The sequence below is a fragment of the Pelobates fuscus genome, chromosome 1 (assembly GCF_036172605.1).
Source record: "Pelobates fuscus isolate aPelFus1 chromosome 1, aPelFus1.pri, whole genome shotgun sequence".
Taxonomy (NCBI): Eukaryota; Metazoa; Chordata; class Amphibia; order Anura; family Pelobatidae; genus Pelobates; species Pelobates fuscus.
Window position 1 is genome coordinate 252384326 of NC_086317.1, and position 23693 is coordinate 252408018.

A 23693-nucleotide genomic window follows, 5' to 3' on the forward strand; every position below is an offset into this window, starting at 1 on the left:
GCCAATCAGGCAGACCAGGGGCAGTGCCAACTGCAGCAGGCTGGAGTAAGGGTAAGATTATACTATATTTAGAGAGGGCAAGGGGGAGCCATATGGTGTTTTTAATACAATAGGTCAGGAATACATGTTTGTGTTCCTGATCCAAGAGGTGTTCCTTTAACTACAAGAGCAAGTTGACACTCATTTACCATTTTAGTAAAAGCCTCTGTAAAAAATATTTTAAAGGTTTTGTGTATTTCACAATATGTATATTTTGGGAATATTCACAAACCACACATTTGTATTCAGCTATGGTTCTCTAGTACAATGATACCCCAACATTTATAAAACTCTGCCTCTACTCCTACCTATAACCCCACCCTAGAGGGATTTCCCACTCAGAGCACTGTGTGAGCTATGCACTGTATGATTAAAGCAAGAGATTGATATCTCTCATGCTGCAGCTCCTACATACTCCGTGCTGAACAGTTGGCTAAACACTGCACGAATCACTGCACAAAGAGTCATACAGTGACCTGACCAGCGTCTTTTTAGACCCTAGATGTCTCACTCGTCGTTTGAGTGATTGTATATAAAAGGATTTAAAGGGCTACGTGCAGCTCTTACTTTAAACCCTGCACAAAGCTCTGTCAATCTGTTCCACTAATTGAGGGTCCAGCTGACAGGAAACGTAAGTATGGAGGTCTGGGGCTCCTTGATACCAGCAGAGACTTAACCCTGCTGGTATTTTTAATATAGGACGGTCAATGCAGTCAACTGGTGTTTAAGTCGAGCACTGCAGTAAACAAGTGATTTAGAATCTTATGTGAAATGGGGTCATTTGTTGACTGCTGCTGTCTAGCCTACACCCATACCATAAGTCTACAAGTACGCAGGCCAAGTCTAAACTCAAAAGTTACACATTATTTTGGGGGTCGACTTATCTGGCAAATATAGGCCTGAACCTATACAACACCAATAATTTTTGGGGGTCAACTTATACACTGGCATTACTGGTACATTTAATTTGAGTCTTTTTTTTTAAATAAATGCATAAGTAAAGGTAGGGACTGATGTCACATAGTTGGGAGGAAGGGCGTATGAAACAGCAAATGACAAAGTATGCAAAGGATGTGGAGCTTAGCTAAAGGTCCACCCTTTGTCATCCTGTAGGCAATACACAAGGAAAAATAGTTCCCATCTTTCCTTATGCAATAATGTAAAAAAAAAAAAAAAAAAAAAAAAAAAAAAAAAAAAAAACTTGACTGCTTCTGTCATATGCCGAATTGCAAATTTTACCTTTTTGCATGAAACAAACCTAACACTCCTAAGTCATTCTGGTTTCTTTTTCTGGGCTTTAATATTTTTTATTCTACAATAATTTGACCAAAATGGTATACACAAGAATATCTCGGTCAAGAGATAAATTGACACCAATTGTTTCATCAAACTGGAGAAACGGAAAGTCATATTCTTTAATGTTAAAATAAACATTTTATTTAAAGGTTTTGAAAAAAAAAAATACCTACCTACACAGCAGTAGAGAAAATAAATACTGTACATTACCCTTACATTTCTTATGGCTATGGTAAACCCACAATCCTTTATAAATTTATTGTACAACAAAGATAAGTGTTTTCTCTGTTTAGAAAGTAACATCTTACAAGTCCCAAAATTTACATACCAAGCCTTGGTATCTGAAGGAATCATAAACACTCCTGATGAACAGCCAGAATGGCCACAGGTATTCGAATCTGAACTCCAGGACGAAGTCGGCCAATAATACTAATGCCCAGACAACCAGGAACTTCAGATACAGGAAAGTGCTAAGAAAGAAGAAAAAAGTGGGACATTTATTTTACATACAACTCTTGCATGTTGGCAATTTCCTCAGTAAAGTATGCTTTGCATAGTCAGTAGATACTCATTTGCAGTATATCTAGAGAAGCAAGGTTGGAGGTGATAGATTCTCATGTTCTAGGCTGCATACGAGTAAATAAATCACATAAAATTGTCAATTTAACATTTAAAGTAATGAAGAGGTTTAGCAAGTGTCTGAGAGAAAAAAAAATGAGTTAAAATTTAGTGCAACATTTTGGCAACACAAGACATTTAGAATTTTTTTTTTTTTTTTTTTTTTTTTTAAAGTTTGCTTGTCAGTGCCTCTACAGAGAGAACCCACACATCAGACAGATCATGCAAAAAACAAAAGGGAAATCCTAAACAATCATCCTGGCCTTAATAGAGCATCCCCATAAAGCAGATACCCCTCTATACACAGTGAGCACAGATCCACAAATTGAGGGGAGAAGATTTACTCATCATATATGGATCAGCGCACTAGTCTCTCCTCAGTCGCTTGTCTCAATACAGATTATCTTTGCCAATCCAGCAGAGAAGAGCTAGTGCACATGCATAGCAATTCATCATCTCCATGCAAAGTATAGAGACACTGAATATGTTGCAATCTTTGCAGCAACTTAACCAGGGAGTCAGAGTGTCAACCAGAGGTAGGCAGAAAAATGTAGTGTCTAAACTAAGACTGGAGGGACACTCTTGAACAGCCTGTAGAGCAAGCATGTCAAACTCGCGGGCCGCATGAGGCCCACAATGGACATCTTTGCGGCCCGGCGAGCCGCGAGTGCATGCTTGGTGTTAACCCCTTAAGGACCAAACTTCTGGAATAAAAGGGAATCATGACACGTCATGTGTCCTTAAGGGGTTAAAGCAGAGTAGTCACCTGCTTTCTCCACATTGCAGGTGCCTACTCTGCTAAACGTTTCCAGGCCGGTGGATGTAGTGAGGAAGCTCAGCCTTCCTGCTCCTCATTGCTCCCTCGCATGCCGTCTGTAGTGATGCCGGGCGATGGAAAAAGACGTCATATTCCGGCACCACTAAACTACGTGCAAGGGAGCAGTGAAGAGCAGGAAGGAGATCTCCAGATAGAAGAGAGCCCACACCAGCTCCCCAAATGTAGGGAACAATAAATAAGTTGATGTGAGTGCAAAAATGTGTATGGTTTTTTTTTGTTTTTTAAACAGTATGTGTGTGGGTTTTGGCGCGGCCCACATAAACTTAAACCTTGTTTATGTGGCCCATGCTAGACTGAGTTTGACATGCTTGCTGTCGAGTAACATTTCTCTGCTAGCAGAAACTGGCCACTCAAAGGTCTACAAGTGCAATGAAAAGGTCTACTACACACACCCTTGAAAAAAATTAAAAAATTATATGAAAGTTTCACTGGGTAATATTCCTACAGTGTGTATGAGTAGTTGAATGGACTCAACTTGAGTGTTAGCATTACATTATCATTCCAGAGATTGATAAAGATTTCTATAGTTTTCTGGTTAAATCACTTTTATAAATATAGGATTGAACTGGGTTTACCGTATCTGGACATTAAAGGGAAACTCCTTGAATCTCCACTCTCCCGCATTTTCATTCAAGTAGTGGGTGTTAACACTTCTGTAACACCCACACTCCTCCTGTGCTTTTTGCTTAATTGCCCTGCTTGAGGACACTTCCCCTAAATGATGCTGACACACTTGTAATGATGTCACATCACTCCATTCCTATATTCACTAGCCAGCACTATCAGCACTGGCTAGAGTTACCATAGCACATGCGCTGTGGATGCTATGGGTGGAGAGCAGAGGAACATCCTGGTCTCCCTGGCTCTCAATTCTTCGGCACAGAGTGTCAGACAAGTAGTTGAGATTCAGATGGGAGATGAAACCTAATTTAAAAGTTCTATATCTATATCTCATACATTTGCTAGTAAAACTGCTACCACATTGTATATATGGAATTTGATGCGCTTTAACAAAAGTAAACTTACTGTTGGGCATGACAGGTTCCCTATAAGCACAAGTGCAGACGTATCATTATGTTGCTATTTTCAGCAAGCTAGTAATGCTAAAGCTAGGATCCTTACAAAAACTTATAAGCAGACTATTTGACCAAACTTAACTTATCTAGGTTTGTCACACTTGCTGTATGAGAGTAAAATTGCTGCTTTATTATAGGCTTGTTTGATTATAAAATAATAGCGCAAGTCTGCCAGAATGCGTGGGAAAGGTGCTTTTACTCCACCCCCTTTTCCGCACGCTATGCTGGTCTCACCATGGCTGACCCCTCATCCACAGCTGAGGATCAATCTTTATGATCTAAGCCAAACCAATCCTTTCACATAGGAATGCAAAAATATGATCTAGTAGTGTGATATAGCAAAATACAAAAAGGCAAAATAGTTTAACCTAGTGCAGCTTTTGTGTATAAACTGCTGTAGCCCCAACAGCAAGCAAAATATAGCAATCCAAAGTATTTATCCAAAGCACAGCTTAGTTAAAGGGGCCACTAGTGCAGCCCAAATGTATTCAAAAGGCATTCAAAGTACAGAAGTTTCAGGAACCTGTCCCTTTATCAATGATAAATGCCCTCTCATAGGAATGCATTGGCAAAATGCTGTGCCGTTTCAATCAGAATCTCCTCATAGAAAAGCACTGAATCAATGTATCTCTATGGGGAATATTCAGCGCCTACAAGTAGTGAGTGGAGTTACTGAACATAGGTGCTACACAATGGACTAAGAAGCACCTCCAACGTCCGAGTGTCTTTTACTAGGGGTGTTACTAAGCAGCAACCTAAACACTATCTCCTTTTCTCTGAAAAGCCTGCAGAGACAGGCTATAGACCCCAGAACTACTACATCAAGCATGTCAAACATGCAGCCCACATGCCGCCCACCATGGGTATTTTTGCGAACTAGGGGCTGCTTTGTGCTGTAGTCCTCCCACAGCAGATCAGATGGAGTCATATCCGGCGGCTATGCGTCCAAGCTGCATTGCACAGAGTTGCTGGCTGTGTGCAGAGCAGTCAGCCACTCCCCCTTCCCTGCTGCTCGCAGTTCCAGAGGAGCGCATGTACTGCGTGAGCAGAGAAGACCATGCAAGGCTGGACTGGAAGACCGCTTAAGGTAGGGGGAAAAGGGACTTGTGGGAACTTTCCTGTAGTTAAATTTGGGGGAAGGCAGTGTATTAAATTAGGAGGGAGGGAGGTGGACCGGTATATTACAGTGAGGGGGGGCAGTTTATTAAATTGGAGGAAGGAGGGTAGTATTAACTTAGTGGTGGGGAACGGGGGCAGTGGGAGGCTGTGTATTAGATTGGGGGGGCATAGTAAGTAACTTAAAGTGAAACTTTTGAGTAAATTGTATATATGTACCCAGGATTACATATGGTTTGCATGAGAATGATACAAGTAATTGCTCTAGTAGGTTCAACTCTTTTTGCGGCCCACAAAGACAAACCTGGTTTATTTTGCCCGTCTTAGCCTTTGAGTTTCATATGCTTGCACTACATTAAGCCATAGTGGTTCTAATAACTATAGTTTCCCTTTAAGAATTTTTTTTTTTTTTTATAGAAGTTTCGTTTAAAAATAAATAAATAAAACTGGCTCCTAGATTCCAAGCAAATGTGTAAAAGCCCTGGTCTAACTATGGATTAGTCACAAGATAATGCCATTGTTTACCAACATACCACAAGATTGAATTTGCCTTTATATTGTTGATATAACGCTCAAAATGTTAAAGGGACACAGTAGGCACCATAACCATTTTATCTTGTTGCAGTGGTTATAGTGTCTCAGACCTCTAGGCGCTGTCCTTCCATTCAACATTAAACCTTTTGTTTTTATTGTTTTAATGCTAATCAGGTATAAATCAATATGGCTACAATAAGAGTCTCCTCTCTACATACCCGAAGTTAAGTGTTAAAGTGCTCGAATCTAGTTCAACAATTATTCAAGATTCAACACAAACTCGTTTTCCTGGCACTATAGCTTCCCCCTCTATCAAGGCCCCCTGCCACAGCGTTGAAGGGGGTTAATAACCCCTTCTGTCACTTACCTGGGTCCCGCATCGAGGGACTGACTCAGCTACGCCCATGCTCCTCCCCATTCACCAGCAGGGAAGACCTAATGAGCATGTGCGGCAATGGCCGCGCTTTACATTAGGATCTCCCCATAGGAAAGCATTACTCAATGCTTTCCTATGGGGAAAATAGGACGCTGGAGAGCGTGAGGACGTCCCGCGTCCGATAACTGACCAAAAGTCTGTTTCAATTCCGGACGTCCCTCTAGCGGCTGTCTGATAGACAGCCACTAGAGGAGGAGTTAACCCTAGGATGTAATTATTGCAGTTTATAAAAAAAAAAAAAAAAAACTGCAATAATTACCACTGCAGTGTTAAGGGTGATGGGAGTTTGCACTCAGACCACTTCAATGAGCTGAAGTGGTCTGGGTGTCTACATTGTCCCTTTAATGGAGGAACTGTGCCAGGAGACTCCAGGCACTATAACAAATTCAATGAAATGGTGCCTGCAGTGTCCCTTTAGGGCTTTACAAGGATTGGCACGTGTTGACATTTTTGATGGCCGATTAAAAAACGGAGGGACATTACTAGCATTGATCACAATCTGTTTGAGGACAGGCAGGGAGACCCTGACAAGTTATCCCATAAATTAAACCCTGGCAAACAAAATAGTATCCAAAAGGCAGCGTTTATTTCAGAAAGTGGTACAGCAACAATTTGGCACAATCTTTATCAAGGCTTAGGATGTGAGCCGAAATGTTACTATGCCACTTCCTGAAATAAACGCTGCCTTTTGGATACTATATTGTGTGCTAGGGTTCATTTCAGTTGTTGGTAACTCGCCCCCACCAAAGTGGAAGAAATCCTTTTTCTTGAGCAACTCCTACATGGTAGACTAAACAGGGTTTCCCTTAACAAGCCTGCAGCCTAGAAGAAAAAAAACAAAACACTTAGCTGAGAATGAATTTTAAGGACTCAGAGGAATTTCAGGTCAGTTCATGAAGAAGTCTGGGGCCACTAAAAATGGACCAAGGTATCAATTGATAACTGGGACTCCCGGCAGGACATGTCCGTATGCCCTAATCGCATTAAAGCCCATTACCAGTGGCGTACATACTGTGGTCGCAGCTGCGACCGGGCCAGTCACTCCAGGGGGGCCGGCCGCCCTGCGGACCCCATGCGACCGCATACCCGCCATCACCATTTGCAGCCCCGGCCCGCTGTCCAAGGGGTCCAACGGGTGGCCCATGCTGTTAGGGCCGATGGATATGGATTGTCAGGGGGCCCGGTCAGTGCTGGGTGCTTTAACAGCGCGACCGGGCACCCTGTGATGACATCACAAGCTGGGAGGAAGTGACTGCACGTCACTCCTCACAGCTATCACACACAGACCGCGCGGGAGGAAGCAGAGGGAGTCAGAGTGGGAACTCTGACTCCCATCAACCTGAGCCACTACTGGACCCCAGGGAATGTCACCCTCCTGCACCTAAAAGGTAGGAAACAGGAGGGTGACTAAAATATTTTGTATGTGTCTTTGTATGTATGTGTTGCGTGTATGTGTATCTGCCTGTCTGCATCTATCGGTGGTGGGGCAGAGGAAGAGGAGAAGGGGGCCCACGGAGCAGTTGCGCACCGGGGCCCCATGGATTGTGTGTACGCCACTGCCCATTACATGACACATCCGAACGTCGTTAAAGTGTTAAACAAGCATATAAACTCAAATAAAGCAAGAAAAACTATCAGAAGTATGGAAAGCTTATAATTGCTTATGAACCTACGATAAAACTTGGTCAGATTGCGTTACTGGGCACACCTCTCAGCTAGGGGAGTTTCTTTAGCTTCTTCCTCCCCTTACTCTTACACACTCACCTTAGTCCACTGATGACACATGTGAAAAAGTAGGAGGGAAATACCCCACTTCTCTGTCTAAGTGGGGTTTTTAGACTCCCTCTTCTCATTATGCAAGATGAAGAGATCTTACAACTGCACATGTTTAAGTCATTGCCAATGCACTTTTCCAGCATTCCTAGAGATAGAACACTGGTTAGATCAGTGTTCCTCCCCCTTGGCATGGGTCTTGAAAGCATAAAGAAAAAGCAACTAAAAACGGAGAATAAAAAGTAATGTTCCTGCTATTTTCATCATGCAGAGTGAAGAAACAGTCTTATTTAAAGCCTTTGAATGAGACAGTTGTCTCAAAGTGATGCATGTCCCTTTAAGTTCAAGTATCTACGTCCAAATTTAGAAAAAATTTAAATAATGGCTGCCATAACTCCTACCACATGGCCCAAGTTCTGTTATGTGTGACAGGTGCCATTTAAATGGTTCCAAATGGAAATCTTCCATTTCATAGACTACAATTACACCATTATGCTAAAGTAGAACCGTTGGAAGAAAGATCGACCCCACGGTCATCAATTTGTCACTTGACACTTGCAAAGTTTAGATTTCTCAATTTATGCAATAGATACAACATTGCATTTGTAAAAAAAATAAAAAAAATTCTACGTGAATAATTTAGAACACAAACTTACTATCAAACCCCGCCAATCTTAAAATTGAACCAGTCATAACAGGTTAACTTTAACCTAAATCCTCCCTTAAATGATGAACACCCCATTTTACAGAGATGTCATGTATTCAATATATAAATATAACCTGATCATCAACACCAGTTCTGAACTGCCATGTCTTTTTCGTGGATTTGAAAACAAACCCACCTCCAGTCTTAATACAGGTACTCTTGTTTGAGTTGCGTGGGGATATATTGAAGGCAAACTTTCTCCATGACACAGACACACTAGCTTCATTAGAGACATAGCATGGGCTGGTTAGAAAATAAGCATAGCAAAAACAGCGTAAACAGTTGGCTTTTGTCCACTCTTAACCAATCCAATTTTGTTTTTCTTGGCAAGTGTTCCATAAAAATTATAGACTTAAAGGGGTCATATTCCGGCTACGGCATCACTGTGCAGTGTGCGCGAGGGAGCCGAGCAGTGGAGATTGCTCACTCTCTACCCGCCTCCCACATAATGTAGATTCTAGTCTCAGGTGGCCAGCAAGGCATTTGCCAGGGCGTTTTGGGGGTGGGGGGAGGGAGTGGGTGTGGCTTTTTTTGCCACCCCTTGAAAGTGCCGCCCAAATCAAATACACCGCTGACTCCAAGCACAATAACCATTACTAACCCCTAAAACAAGCATTTCAAACTCAAAGGCTAGCACATGCCAAAAAAATAAAAATAATAAAAACCAAGTCCCCACCCTCTACTAAATCCCAGGAAGTGATGACGACTCAGGGCGTCTGCTAATACGTTGAATTTTCCCAGTATGTGAATCGCCGAGATCGATAGGAGGTGCACTTCCGACCACAGCATGATCTTTCAACAAAGAGTTTCCAGTCTTGTCGACCTTGTACCTCCTGGTTTGTTTAAAAACGCCACTGTTGTTCGATTGTCCGAACGTATCTGAATATGCTGACCTTTTATCTGGAACTGAAACGCAAGGAGAGCCATCCACACTGCCTTAAATTCTTTGAAATTTGAGGAAGTTCTCACATCTTTTTCTTGCCAAAGCCCCTGCTTCTTCAGGTCCCCCAAATGGGCACACCCCAGCCCAGTGCCGAGGCGTCTGTTAAAATTCTGAAGGATTTCATTTGGAATGAAAGCCCTGCTTGCAGGAACCGAGACGAGGTCCACCAATGAAGACTCCTCAAAGTTTGATTGTTGAATTTCATCAGCCCGTCCAGGCTGTCTGTCCGTCGATTCCATACTTGTAGAATGTTTTTCTGAAGAGGCCTCATTCTGGCTTTTGCCCAACCGACGGCAGGGATAGAAGCCGTAAAAAGACCCAGTAAACTCATTGCTTCTCTGACTGAAAAAAAACACCTTTTTTCTCTGAGTCTCTGAATTGAATGTTCTCTCTTTAGCTTCTTCTCCTCTGGCAGGAAAATCTTCATAGAGATTGAGTCTAAGATTAGACCCAAGAACTGAATCCTTTGAACCGGAACCAATTCCGACTTGCTGAAATTTATTAGCCAACCATGAGCTTGTAAAGCTGTAAGAAGGTCTAGTTTTAGTTGCTCCTTTGACTCCGCAATCAAAAGCCAGTCGTCCAAATAAGGCATGACATAAATCCCCAAACTTCTTAGATACACTGAGATGACCACCCTGGGCGCAGATGAAAGGCTGAATGGTAGGGCTTTGAATTGGTAATGCTCGGTCACCGATTGGATGCAGATCGCAAATCTTAGTAGCCTTTTGCTGGATTCTGCCATGGGCACATGAAGATAAGCGTCCTTTAAATCCAGGGACGCAAACCAATTTCTTGGCTGAACCGGAAGAGAAGCAGATTTTATTGATTCCATACTGAACCTCTTTTTTACAATATACTTGTTTATGGCTTTTTTACAATATACTTGTTTTCCTGGCACACTATAATTGTTAGGTCCCCACCTCCTGCAGAGCTGAAGAAGTTAAAACCCCTTCAGCTACTTCCCTTTATCTAGCACCGGGCTCCCTCGGCGTTGGTGACGTCAGCTCCCGAGTGAAGCCAAATGCGCATGCACGGCCAGAGCCGCACACGCATTAAAAACGCCCATAGGAAAGCATTTCTCAATGCTTTCCTATGGATGTTGTGCGTGCTCAATGAGATTTTTGCATTGAGCATCGGGGAAGCACCACTAGAGGTTGGATTAACCCTGCAATGTAAACCTAGCAGTTTCTCTGAAAATGCTAGGTTTATATCTGAAGGGTTAAAACCTGGGGGACCTGGCACCCAAACCACTTCATTGACCTGAAGTCGTCTGGGTGACTATATAGTGGTCCTTTAAGGAAAAAGGAATTCACGGTGAATAAAAAAAAAAAATGTGTTTTTCTAGCATATGGTGGCAGTACACAGATGGGATATAGCAAGATCCCAAATGACAAATTAACAAAAATGGGCGGGAAATTAGGATACAACAGCTTGGAACACCTAACGCCCAAAAGCAGCTTCTGAGGATGAGAAGAGGTGTATCCTGTAGTGCTTTATAAAGGTGTGAAAAGAAGACCAGGTGGCAGCTCTGCAAATGTCATATGGAGATGCGTTGGCATGTTCAGTCCACTCTAGTAGAGTGAGCTTTAACAGAAATAGGAGATTGAAGACCACTATGAATATGTTAAAACCTGATGGTTTCCGTAAGCCACATAGCGATGGTGGTTCTAGAGACCACCTTGCCCTTAGAGTTTCATTGGAATCCAATGAATAGGTTATCCGAAATCATGAAAGGAGCAGACCTGTGAAGATACATTTGTAAGGACCGTTTAACAGCCAATGTGTGCAGCTTGAGTTCCAGAGGATGATTGAGCCACAGAATGATTGAAGAATAATGGGGCTTGTTAATGTCCTTCAAAGAGATTAAGGTTTGGGATATAACACTACTTTATCCTGATGAAAAAATTGTAAAATCTTCAGAGGAAGAGAGGGCTTGAATTTCTCCAATTGTTTTAGCAGAAGTGATCGTCACAAGAAAAACGGTCTTGAGAAAAAGAAACATCTCCCAGATACTCAAATGGAGGTACACAGAGCCTGAAGCACTAGCGACAAATCCCAAGAAGGGACAAAAGACTTGCGAGGAGGTCTGAGCAGTGAGATTGCTTTGAAGAAGCGTCTAACGCAGGCATAGGCAACGTTCGGCACTGCAGATGTTTTGGACTACACCTCCCATGATGCTTTGCCAGCATTATGGGTGTAAGAGCATTATGGGGGATGTAGTCCACAACATCTGGAGTGCCGAAGGTTGCCTATCCCGGGTCTAACGAATAACTCCAAAGCAAATTCTTTAACGAGGAAGACTCTCAAGGCAGATAAATGCACCTTTAGAGTAGAGACTGAGACCAGATAAGATTCCATTTTGAAGAAAATGGATAACAGTGTCCACTGAAGGGGAACTTTGAAGGCAGTTGTGGTCATGACACCAAAGAAGGAACCTTTCCCAAATTCTTAAAGTTGATTTCCTAGTAGAGCTCATCAAAAGATCAAATCTGCCATCTTGAAAGCCATGACTCTGAAGTATTAGTCTAGCAGCAGCCATGCTGTCAACCTGAACATGCTCAAGGTGTCGAGGAGCAGTTGCCAGTTTTCTAACAAGGGAAGGTCGATTGGTAGTTTGCACAAACCTACCGCCATCATTCGCAACTCAGAGAACCAACTTCTGTAGGGCCAGTAAGGTAATTGCCAGCACTCGAGCCTCTTCTGATCGGATTTTCTGAATCAAGGCTACTGGAGGAAAAACATATGCCAGATTGAAATTCTAGTTGATCGTAATCCAGTCTGGAAAATAGGGGATGACCTTGAAGCGAGGCAAACATCCTGATCTTGCGATTTATCCTCCTGGCCTCAGATCTATGTCTGGAGTTCAGAATCCACTGGTGAGATCTGAGATTAAGTCTAGATGAAGGGACCAGTCTGCTTGTGACCATATTGACCTGCTGAACTAGTCTGCTACTAAGTTGTCTTTCCCCTTTATGTGTGTAGCAGCCAAATCTTCCAGCTCCTTTTGTGCCCAAATAAATATTTCTGAACAAAGAAGATTAAGGCTTTTTATTCTTGTTCCACCTGGTCTGTTCAAATAAGCAACTGTGCTGTTGTCTGATTAAATTCTGACAGCTTTGCATGATATCCAAGTTTTGAAATGGAGAAGAGCATTGAAGACTGCTTTTAGTTCCCTCAAGTTTGAAGACAGGCGAGCGTCTTGTGGACCAGATCCCTTGACACATATGGGATTGGAAAGGAGCACCCCAACCATGTCGGGAGGCGTCTGTAGCAACGATAAGCCATTATTTTTGTTTGAAAGATAGACCCTTTGAAAGGACGCTGCTCTTTTCCACCAAACAAGCACAATTTCCAATTTCCCTTTTTGACCACTTCTGTAGAATTTCCCATTGAAGGAGTCTCATGGCTGCGCTTGACCAGTTACTGCCAGAATGGATGATGTTAATGTACCCAGGACACTCATGGCCCTTCGAATTGAACAGCTTGTTTTTTTTGGTAAAAAAAAGATTCTTGTTAATTTCCTTTTTCTTTCTGTAGAAAAGTGTAATGAAAGAGTCCTTGAGTTTGTGATGAATCCCAGAAATTGAATTTCTGTAGCGGGATGAAGGAGACTTCTTTTCAATTTATCACCTACACGTGATGTTCTAAAACATCTATAGTAGTCTGGACGTGAAGCTTCAGGAGCTCTTTTGACTTTGCCTTTAGAAGCCAATCGCCCAGATATGGCATGATAGCAATAACCGTAACAGAGCTCCCTGTACCCCAAGGCACTGGATGACACTCAGTCCTGGGAGTTCTAGTCCTTACAAGGACTTTCTCCGCTGAATCCTCCACACTGGAACAGTGATTAAAGAATAGCCCTTTCCCTTTCCTGTAACCAGACAACACAGTTTGGAGAGTACAAGCTGGAATAATTTTATTTGCAGCCACAACTGGCCTTATATGCAGGTCCCCATGTAAGGGGCACTCCCTCCAGTACCTGAGAGTAGACTACAGTAAAAATACACACATTACATTGGCTCTCAGGTTCAGGACACACCCATACAAAAAAAATATGATAATCCCTAACCTGTGCCCAAGAGATAATTGAGAACGCACTTCTCTCCCTGTAACTCTGTCTGTCGCTGGGGAGAAAGACCATTTGTCTCCTCTCCTTGCATAATACACTGCCGCTGGGGAGAGAGGCAGACCGTTTTCTCCCAATGACACTCTGCCGCTGGGGAGGAAGGACGACACTTTTCTCCCTGTAACTCGCTCGGCTGCTGGGGAGGGAGAGAGACTGTCCTCATTTCTGACATCTCCATCTGTGGTTGGAGAGCTGGGCAGGCTGCCCAGCATCCCTGTTGGGCCAGTGGAGAGACCTCAGTCCCATTTCCACCTGCCAACTGGGGGTCTTCCCAGGTCAGTCTATGAGGCCCCGTTTCTGGAACTGGTATTAAAACAGGGGTTACAGCAGCAAAGTCTCCACACCTGGAGTGTAGCAGGTGTGGGTCAGCCACCCAGCTTTCCTGCTTGGCATGCAGAGACCACGGTCCCATCTGCACTAGGGATCGACCGATTTTCTGTATTTTCAGCAATATCGGTATCAGTCAATACCTATACCGATCAAAATCATTTACATTTGTGCGACTAGCATTGAAGCACTAACCATTTACTGCACATACCTCTGTTTATAAACAATTTCATTAAAAAAGAATAAATCAAACCTTTTGAGATATAACTACACTACAGTACCCCCTGACAATGTCTCCATGCAATTTGCCAAGCCATTTTAGAATGGTATGATACTTACCTTGGTCCCCTGTACATCCTATCTTTTCATGCTGAATAAGCTGGATGGTTTAACTCAACCTAAGCACAAGCAACGGTGGACAACACATTGGTTAAGAGAAAATCTGGTGAAGTGTTACCCCAACCACCATGACCACTTCAGTGATCTGAAGTGGTCCTGGTGGTAGGAGTCAGTATGTGCAGAGTTTCTGCTTGAAACACTGCACATAGAGTTATCTGCACTTGTGTGCCAGGGGCTAGTTACATCCCCAGCACACGTGACAATGTCAATTCTGAACATTTCTAAATCTATTAGCACGCAGGGCTGACGATAGAGGTGATTACTTTCTCTCTTGCAGGTAGAGAACCTGTAAGGATTAGATTGCGTCACCTCCTGCCCGGTACGTCCACAATAAATACACGTATGGTCAGGAATGGGGCCTTCACATTAAGGTCCCTAATAAAGCACAAAAGAAAAATATCCTAAGCCCAGTCTCTATACAAAAAAAAAAAATGTATTCAGCCGTAAGACTTACCTGGCAAAGACTTTCCTGTATGTCGCTTCTATAACTTGCATTTCTATACACGTCTGCAAACATGTTCTATGATGCTTGTGAAGTTTTACAGGACAGAAATAATATCTGAATCAAGTGAATTCTAAAGTACCTAGAAGATGCAAATGCTGCTTGTTTTGGGTGTTCAGTTGGCACTCCTGAGCACTCCTACAATGTGCAGAGGCTGAATAATAGGCAAAATATACTTCTAGCAGCTAATACTCAAATTTAATTTTGAATAGCAAGCAAATCTTTTATTCAACAAATCGCAAATAAAAGTAGCAATACTAAATCTATGCACTATTCTCTTTAAAGCAAAAGCTTTATTTTTATATTAAACTAGTTCTTTATAAGTGGGAGTGCAGCAGCTATCCCTTTGGGAAGCTATAAAATATGCCTGGGTAAATGTGTGGCACTTAAAGGACCACTCTAGTGCCAGGAAAGCATACTCGTTTTCCTGGCACTAGAGTGCCCTGAGGGTGCCCCCACCCTCAGGGACCCACTCCCGCCCGGCTCTAGAAAGGGGAAAGGGGTAAAAACTTACCTTTTTCCAGCGCTGGGCGGAGAGATCTCCTCCTGCTCTCCTCCTCCGATCCGCCTCTTCTCCTCCCCGTCGGCTGAATGCGCACGCGCGGCAAGAGCTGCGCGCGCATTCAGCCGGTCACATAGGAAAGCATTCTCAATGCTTTCCTATGGACGCTGGCGTGCTCTCACTGTGAAAATCACAGTGAGAATCACGCAAGCGCCTCTAGCGGCTGTCAATGAGACAGCCACTAGAGGACATAGGGGGAAGGCTTAACCCATTCACAAACATAGCAGTTTCTCTGAAACTGCTATGTTTATGAAAAAATGGGTTAACCCTAGAAGGACCTGGCACCCAGACCACCTCATTAAGCTGAAGTGGTCTGGGTGCCTAGAGTGGTCCTTTAATGAAAATTATACGGTTTACAACCTTACCATGGCAGTACATAACGGAATTACTAGGCCCAAATCAAAACACTGTGTGGACCCAAGTCATTTAGAGTTCAACACCTCAAGGTCTGTTCACGAATGACAGTCCTTCATAATAACTAGTAGTATTGAGAAACCAGTTTTCGAACACACATGGGGCAGAAGACATCCATTCAGAAGATTGTGTTGCTCATTTTTTTTATGCAGGTCTCTGTGCAAGCTACATGGAGGCTCCTGGCAGGGATAAAATTATTTATTAATATATTCTACTTTTTACTAAAATCATTAGTAATTTTTGTTATTCCATTAAGGCAGCTAAAGTAAAGTTTAGTACATCTTTTGAGCATGCTGAAGAAGCAGGATAATTGAAATGCATTATTGTACCTTTGTTCTAAAACACATCTGGTTTCTGCACTTTTAGAGAGAATCTGTACAAACCTTGACCTGCCACTCGTCACATTGATGCATGCAGAAGCAAAACCCCTAATTAAGAGCCTTCCAAGAAGTGAGGATAGATCAGTTCTAACTGAACTCTGCCAATCATGCAAGTCATTACTACAACTGTGTCTTTACATGAAAGTGTCAGGGCTGCCTGCAGTTTTTCTTCACAGGCTTCCAATTGAGCTGATGACAACATACTTCAGAACACTAGTTTTAAGTGAATGACATTAAATTAGTATCAACTACCCATCCACCTTTATTTAAAAATAATTGTAAAAAATAAAGAACACGCATGAGCCAAACAGGCCTTACTATATAAAGCCATTCTTCAAAATAAATTTGCACCATGCACACTATGAACAGCATATTCACATCAACACAACTTAGCGAGCAATGGATTGCAAAGCACTCTGACATGTTACAATACAAATTCTTGCACAGTTCAAAGTATTTATTAATTTCTTGAAATCTAAAGCTAGCAAATAACAAAAGGTGCAAAGCACAATGATGGGCATACTGCAAAAGTAATAAATAAATACAATACAAAATATCGCACAAGATTGAATGTGAGGAGGTACCCCTATATTTCATCCCTAATTACGTTGGGACATGCCAACAGCAATCATCGCTAGACTGTGCTACCAATCACAGTGATCAGCAGGGACTGAATACAGAGGGAGATCTTCCACTCATGCTGCAATAACAGTAGAGAGAGCATGCTAAAGTATATATTTTTAAAGGCTCTCTTGGGATACATTAGCATTTATAAATCTGAATATAAATTATAATAAACATTTCTACACACCAAGTACAACTAAAGAAAACCCGACGCAAAATAGAATCAAGTAACTAGGCCTGATTGCTATAATGCCCAATATATTTTTAGAAGTTGTAAAGCAAATACTGCAAAAAAAGACTTTGGCATGCTGAGATTACAACTTTTAAAGTGGTCAAAGAATCCAAAACCGCTACACAAAAGTATATATTTATAGAAAATACGCTAGGTAACCAAGCATTTTGACACTTCAATAAAATCATTTTATCACAAAGCCAAGACAAAATATTTAATTTGTGTTTTTCCCCCCCACACGTTTTTTATTTAGAGTAAATTCACATACCACGCATGTCCTACTCTATACACCCAATATTTGCATTCTGCTACTAATCTATTACAATAACCACCCACATGTATACCTGCTCATCTTACCCATATAGTACTTCCATCAGCAGAGGGATTTCCCAGATTGCACAAAAGAGGGCTACGGGAGTACTCTGTACTGGGTGATTGCAGCATGTAAGGGCTATCTCCCTCTCATGCATCAGCTCTAGCAGCTGTGTGTGGTCAGCTGGCAGAACCCTGCACCTATCAATTAGCAGGGAGGGCAAGCAAGGAGACCAGATCAGGGTTTTTATACCCTAGGGGTATCCCCATGTACTGGGGACATTCGTGACATAACTGCACCTAATCGATCGGTATTTAAGCACTGTACATAGCCCTTTCAATTCATTCACGCTGCTGCACATTGCTTATCTGTCGATCTAGGGCCACCAACTATGACCCAGCTGACAGACAGGAACCTTAGGTACTTTGATGCCTATTAATGGCACAGACCCTCATGCAGTCCTCAAGGGATCAAACTCCCTATCTCCAGAGTGCTTCCACATTTTGCATTACTTTCCAGGCCGATGCTGCCATGTTTATCTCACAAATCACAGCATGTACTAGCTAGCTGCCTGAGAGTGATGGGAGAATAACTGCTGTTAAAGGAACACAAACATGTATGCTTGACCCTATAGTGTTTATAAAAAAAAAAAAAAGATTCCCCCCTCCATCCCCCATATAGCAATATCTTACCTTTATTGCAGTCTGCTGGTGCTGGCTCTGCCTCCTTGGCTGACCTCATCAGAAGTCGTGATCTCAGCCAAGGACAATGCATTCCCATAGAAAAAGCATTGGATTGGCTGAGACTGTCAAGGAGGCAGATCAGGGGTAGAGTCAGCACAAGCCAAACACACCCCTGGCAAGTCAGTATCTCCCAAGAGATGCATTGAATCAACGCATCTCTATGAGGAAAGTTCAATGCCTCCATGCACAATGTGCAGCACTGATGCAGGATGCACCTCAAGCAGACATCTGAGGAGTGACCAATGGATGTGTCCCTAGTCTGCAATGTAAACACTGCCTTTTCTTTGAAAGAGCAGCGTTTACTGCAAAAATCTAGCAGGGACCGACTATACTCAACAAAACAAATACAATAAGCTGTAGTGTCCCTTTAATGTCAGTTTTGTGTAGAAACTTGCTTCTTCAAAACTTTAAATATACAGAATTTCAGCACCAGTTCTCAGTAAAGGCAACTGATAAGTGGCATGGGCTCTGGAAAAACGAATATCAGTCTCTCTAATCTATTGTTTAATTTAAAAATAAAATTAATTTTGTAATAGACTTGCAAGTATAAAAATGCTATACTAGCATGCACTACAAAGCATTTAGTATGCGACAAAGTTAATTACAAACAGTATGTATACAGTTATACTACACAGCTTTTTATCTGTGGTCAATACTACAACTAAAGTTCTTCAAATAAAGTTGCCTTACCAGAACAGAATAAGAGTTAAAGGGAGACTCCAAGCACCAAAACAATTTCATCTAAATGACGGTTTAATCTCAAAGTTGCCTCCAGTGGCAATCTCCACCCCCTATCTCCGACGAATCCAGCTTCTAAAATTTCACCTTCAGGAAGCACAGAGTTCGGTCAGGCTGTTGATTGGCTGAGAACAGTCAGCTGAGGCTTTCAAGCAAGTGACTACACATTCTGTATTGCAAAGAAATGCACCTTTTCCAAGCCAGTTTTGTGAATGGGGAGTCACTTATTGGCTGAAACTTTGAGATTAAACAGTTTGAGGCCAGTTTAACCCCTTGAGGGTAGGGTGGCTTCTGGCAGCTTAACTTCATTTAGATTAATTTTTTTGGCGTTTGGAGTGTCCCTTTAATGTGTAAACATATTTTGTTACACACCCCACCATAGGGGAGAAATACATACAAACAAATCTTAATCTGTTGCCATAAACATTCAACAGGCACCTCAATCCTCTAACACCTTTATTGCCACCATCATTGCAGGGTTAAAAAAATTAAAAAAAAAAAAATGGATACCCTAACAGATTCCTTAAGGGGTTTAGAGACTTAGGAGTTACTTCAACCACCAGGACCTCTTTAAATAAATGTAGTCTGAATGTTCAGTGTTTCGCAATGAAACACTCTGCTGCTGGAGGTCTAACATCCAGCAGCATCATCGGGGTGTCACTCAGTCTGCTAATGTCAATTCTGTGCAAATGCAATTGCACAGAATGTCAGTCATTGCCTGAAAGCAGTCGGCCAATCCTCTCAACCAGGCAATGGCAGTGGCTACTGGCTTCTGCAGAAACACATCAAACTAACATGGAGCTTCAAAGCCAGTGAGGAAGGGCCTAGGTAAGGTGGCAAACCATTGCTAAACGGTTTGCCTTATTTGCAAGGGAACCAGGCCAGCGTTCTGATACAACCACAACAGACAGGCTGACAAAAAGTACCTGCTTACGCAGTTTATAAAAGTGCCACTTGCAATAGAAAGGAGTACTTTTATTAAGTGTCTGAGTTACAAAGAAGCACAACTTTCAATGTCTGTATATGAAAAACACTGCAGTTGCAATTGCCACACATGCATGGTGTTCCAATGTACTGTAACATTATAGAAAGTATTTATAATGCTGGACTGTTCCTCGTAATTAGTAGAGTACAAATAAATCCCCCCCCCCCACCTCAAAAAAGAACAAAACAGTCTAGAAATCTGCCACAACTCATTTTTATAGCTAGTAAAACAAAATGTGTAAAGATTGAAAATCTATTTAAAGAGGCCAAACATTTTGTTCATAAACATGCAATCTAGAAGAAAGCAATAATTAAAAAAAAGTGATCGTTCCCATTTGAAAAACCTGTTGTAACCAAAACAATATACACACACGCAAATATACCTTAGACCACCTTACCCATAATGCAACAGAGCATATTTACATGCAGGGTCTACAAAACTGGAATATTTCAGGAATTGGCCATCCCTGGTAAATACAAGGGTATCAACAAAAAGAAATTTAAAAAAAAAAAAATGGAATAAAAAGGATGCTAATAAACTTAAAGATATATTGGTGTTGTAAACAACCACACATATACACTGCCACACAAAATACTGAGGTAACCGATAACAGCAGCTGTGGACATTGAAAACAATGCCATTACCATACATGGCATCCCTAAAAATACCGAGATAGCCCTCAGCAGTTATAGAGAGGTCATGGGCATTTAAAGGGAACCTGGCCTGTCAAACCGGGCTAAATAAACAGCTCCACAGCAGAAATGTGTGTGTGAAGGAGGTGACAGCAGGAATGTAAATAAACCCCTTGGCTGCAGGTTCTGACACTGTGATGCTATGGACAGCCCCGTGCCCGGTGTGTGGCAGGCTGGGCCGGTCAGGGTGCCCGGTGTCAGCGGAGCATGTGGCAGCGTTGCCCAGGCCTGCATTAACCCGGCCACACAGCTCTGCCAGCGGAGGCTGCACACTGCCTGAGTACCCGCAGCCCGGGGAGGAGTGACAGGCCGCTCTCAGTAGCCGGCACCCCCTGCACGGCCTGACAGCCCGGGGAGAGGCAGGCGGGGCGGCCAGCGGCTCCATGGAGGCTGTGCCGGGGCTGCGGGATAAGGCGAGCTCGGGGATCCAGGAGCGGCCCGGCCCACAGACAGCAGCCCGGGATAGGGGGGCCAGCCGCGGCGCTCACCTGCCGTAGATCCCCTCCGTGATTCGGTTCCGTTTTAACGGCCGCCGGAGTTTACTGCAGTCCGCATTCCGCCGCTTCATTCTCCCGGTGTCCGCCTCCCTCCTCCTCCCGCCGACTGAGGCCTTCCCCGCCCGCCGAGGATCCTCCCACAGCTCTCCGTGAGCTCAACTGGGGCTGCCCGCCCGGAGGGACAGAGATAGAGTCATGAAACGAGGGAAATAATAGCGAGTTTGAAGGGTTTGAAACAAAGAAATAAAGATGGAAGCCCCTCCTCCTCCTCCCCTCAGCAACGGCGCAGGCAGGGGCGGTCAGAGAGCGGCCCCGCCCACATTCTGATTGATGGTCCGGGGGGCGAATCAAGAGGCGGGTAAAGGTGTATGACGATCCGGGCAGCCAATGGGATTCAAGGGCAAGCTGCCAATAATGACGCACTGACTTCGTTTGGAGCTTCGGTAGCCTTAGAAAGACAAGGCAGTATAGGGGGCGGGGAAAGGTTGATGAATGGCGGCAGAGTCAGCCAATGGGGAGAGGGCTACGCCGAAAGGGGCGGGGCGCGTTTAGTTGGCTTAGAACGGTGCGCGGGAGCCAGGTAGTGGGAAGCGGAGGGGCGGGAAGTGTCAGAGAGCGGACCAATCACAGGGCTCGCCTTGGAAGGGGTGACAGCGCACTGGCCAATGATAAAACGGGGAGGGAGGGGTTAATTCCGGCCCTCGAGGCAGAGTGCTGGGCGGGTTTGTTTTGGGTTCCACGTCCGCAGGATAAAGGGACGGGCCGGGCAGCCCGCCCACTGCGAGACCGGGGATGTGCTAGGGGCGGGCCTCAACCAGTGAGAGGAGGGAGACTGCGCCATGTGGGGAATATTGCATGGGAGCCTATTAATAAACAGAATATATTACACTGGAACTTGTGAGGCTGGGCGGGGGGAGGAGTGCTGGGTGTCATATGGAGACAGTATTAGAAAACAGTGGAAAATCACCTTCAACCACCGAGCACCACAATGTGTGACAGTGAAACACTGCTCTATTTTTTTTTTCCAGATATAAATACATAATTAATACATTCAAATATATATATTCTCAAGAATGTTCCCTTTTACCTCTTATATCCTTCTCCTAACTTCTCCTATTCTTCCTTTGTGTTTTGCTTATTGTGCACGTGTAGTTTATATTACACACAATTTTAAAGTATCTGTAGTCAAACGTGCCTATATATAATAAGATAGTGCTAATCTTAGCTATAGTACATTTATGTGCTCTATTGTTATTCACTGCATGTTGAAACTCCTTAAAAAAAATGCCTTTCACACAACATGACAAAAAAAAAATACAAAAATAACAAAAGAATATCTCACGATCAGAGGGGTAAAAGAGAGGAGGGGAGGGTTCTTCTACTTTTTTTCAGTCTTCCCTTGGACCATCTATTTTTCATTATGTCATGTTAAGTAATCTTATCGATTCATCCCAAAAAACAGTATATCTGAGTCTTTTATTATTAGGAGTCGGAATATATTCTTCCATATTTAGTTGATGGCATATTTGATGTTTGATCAGACACCAGTCAGGTTTTGATGGATTTTTCCAATTCCTGGCTATGATCAACTTAACTGCTGTCAATATATGGAGTAGTATCAACAAATCATTTTTTTCTCTCACCATACATGTAACAAATCTGCTTCTTTTGCCCCACACCTCCAACATTCAGAAGATTGATTTGGAAATATTTTGGGTACTAAGTGCCACCTGCTTAGGATCTTATAATGCAATTCATTCAGATTCAGACAATGGAGATTTCTATTTAGAATGGATATTGAATTACATCACTCTTTAAGAGACATTTGCTTTCCCAAGTCTCTACTCCATTTAGTTATAGTTGTTATAAAACATTTCTTTTCCATTTTATATAGTAAAAGATTGGTTTTGGAAATAATTTTTTTAGTATCCGTTAAATTAATGATTTGTTCAAAGTATTTTAAATTTTCTGTTTGAGGCACTTTCCGTTTTTTCATTATAAATGATCTTACCTTTAAATAATAAAAAAAAATCATTTGTAAGGCCTACTGTCCTTTTTAGGTACTCAAAAGTTCCAATTTGCCCAAATTGATTAAATCTTCAATATATATATATATATATATATATATATATATATATATATATATATATATACAAAAAAGACCACCCAGGTGCAGCAATAGGTTTGAGAGGAAAGATTGATTACTTCCCTCTGGGTCTAGGCTGTAACAAAGGATTCCTCGGATCCTCACAAACCAATATGTAAAACAAGATACACCTAGATAAAACAAAAGCAGAGAACACTCATAGGGAAACACAGTTTAGTGTATATGTCCCTGCTATGAATATTTTGCACTCACAAAATAAAGGAGTATTTCAAGCCCATCAGATGTCTTTAGATCTTGAAGTATAATTCCTCAGGAGTACATGCAGAAAAAAGAAGAACTGGACATAGTGTGAAATCTTAATTGTATAAAAAATCACATTTAATGGAAAAACTTACAGAAAGTCAGAAGTAAAAATGCTCATCAAAGATTATAGAGGTCCTATATAAGAAGAATTAAAGACACTGGACTTTTATTGATGTATTTGTATTTTATCATTGTTTTATATATTTGATTATTATTGCTCCTGATGAAGTCTAACATATAGACGAAACGCGTAGAGCTGCTTCATAAATTTTGCAACCTGCTCCTTCCATTCACCATCTCAGAGGGAGGAATTTAATCTTTGATGAGCATTTTTACTTCTGACTTTCTGTAAGTTTTTCCATTAAATGTGA

At 42.5% G+C, this 23693-nt stretch overlaps 1 protein-coding gene across 1 annotated transcript in view; it reads right to left on the bottom strand.

Annotated features, from left to right (window-relative positions):
- MACO1 (macoilin 1) overlaps positions 1-21211 on the bottom strand; it is an 81495-nt gene extending 60284 nt beyond the window's left edge. The window contains exons 1-2 of the mRNA XM_063456502.1: positions 20904-21211; positions 1664-1805 (exon numbers count right to left, since the gene is read on the bottom strand). Of these exons, the coding sequence (XP_063312572.1) occupies positions 1664-1805; positions 20904-20983 (222 nt within the window). The 5' untranslated portion in view covers positions 20984-21211. The remainder of the gene's footprint in view (positions 1-1663; positions 1806-20903) is intronic.
- Positions 21212-23693: the final 2482 nt, after the last annotated feature.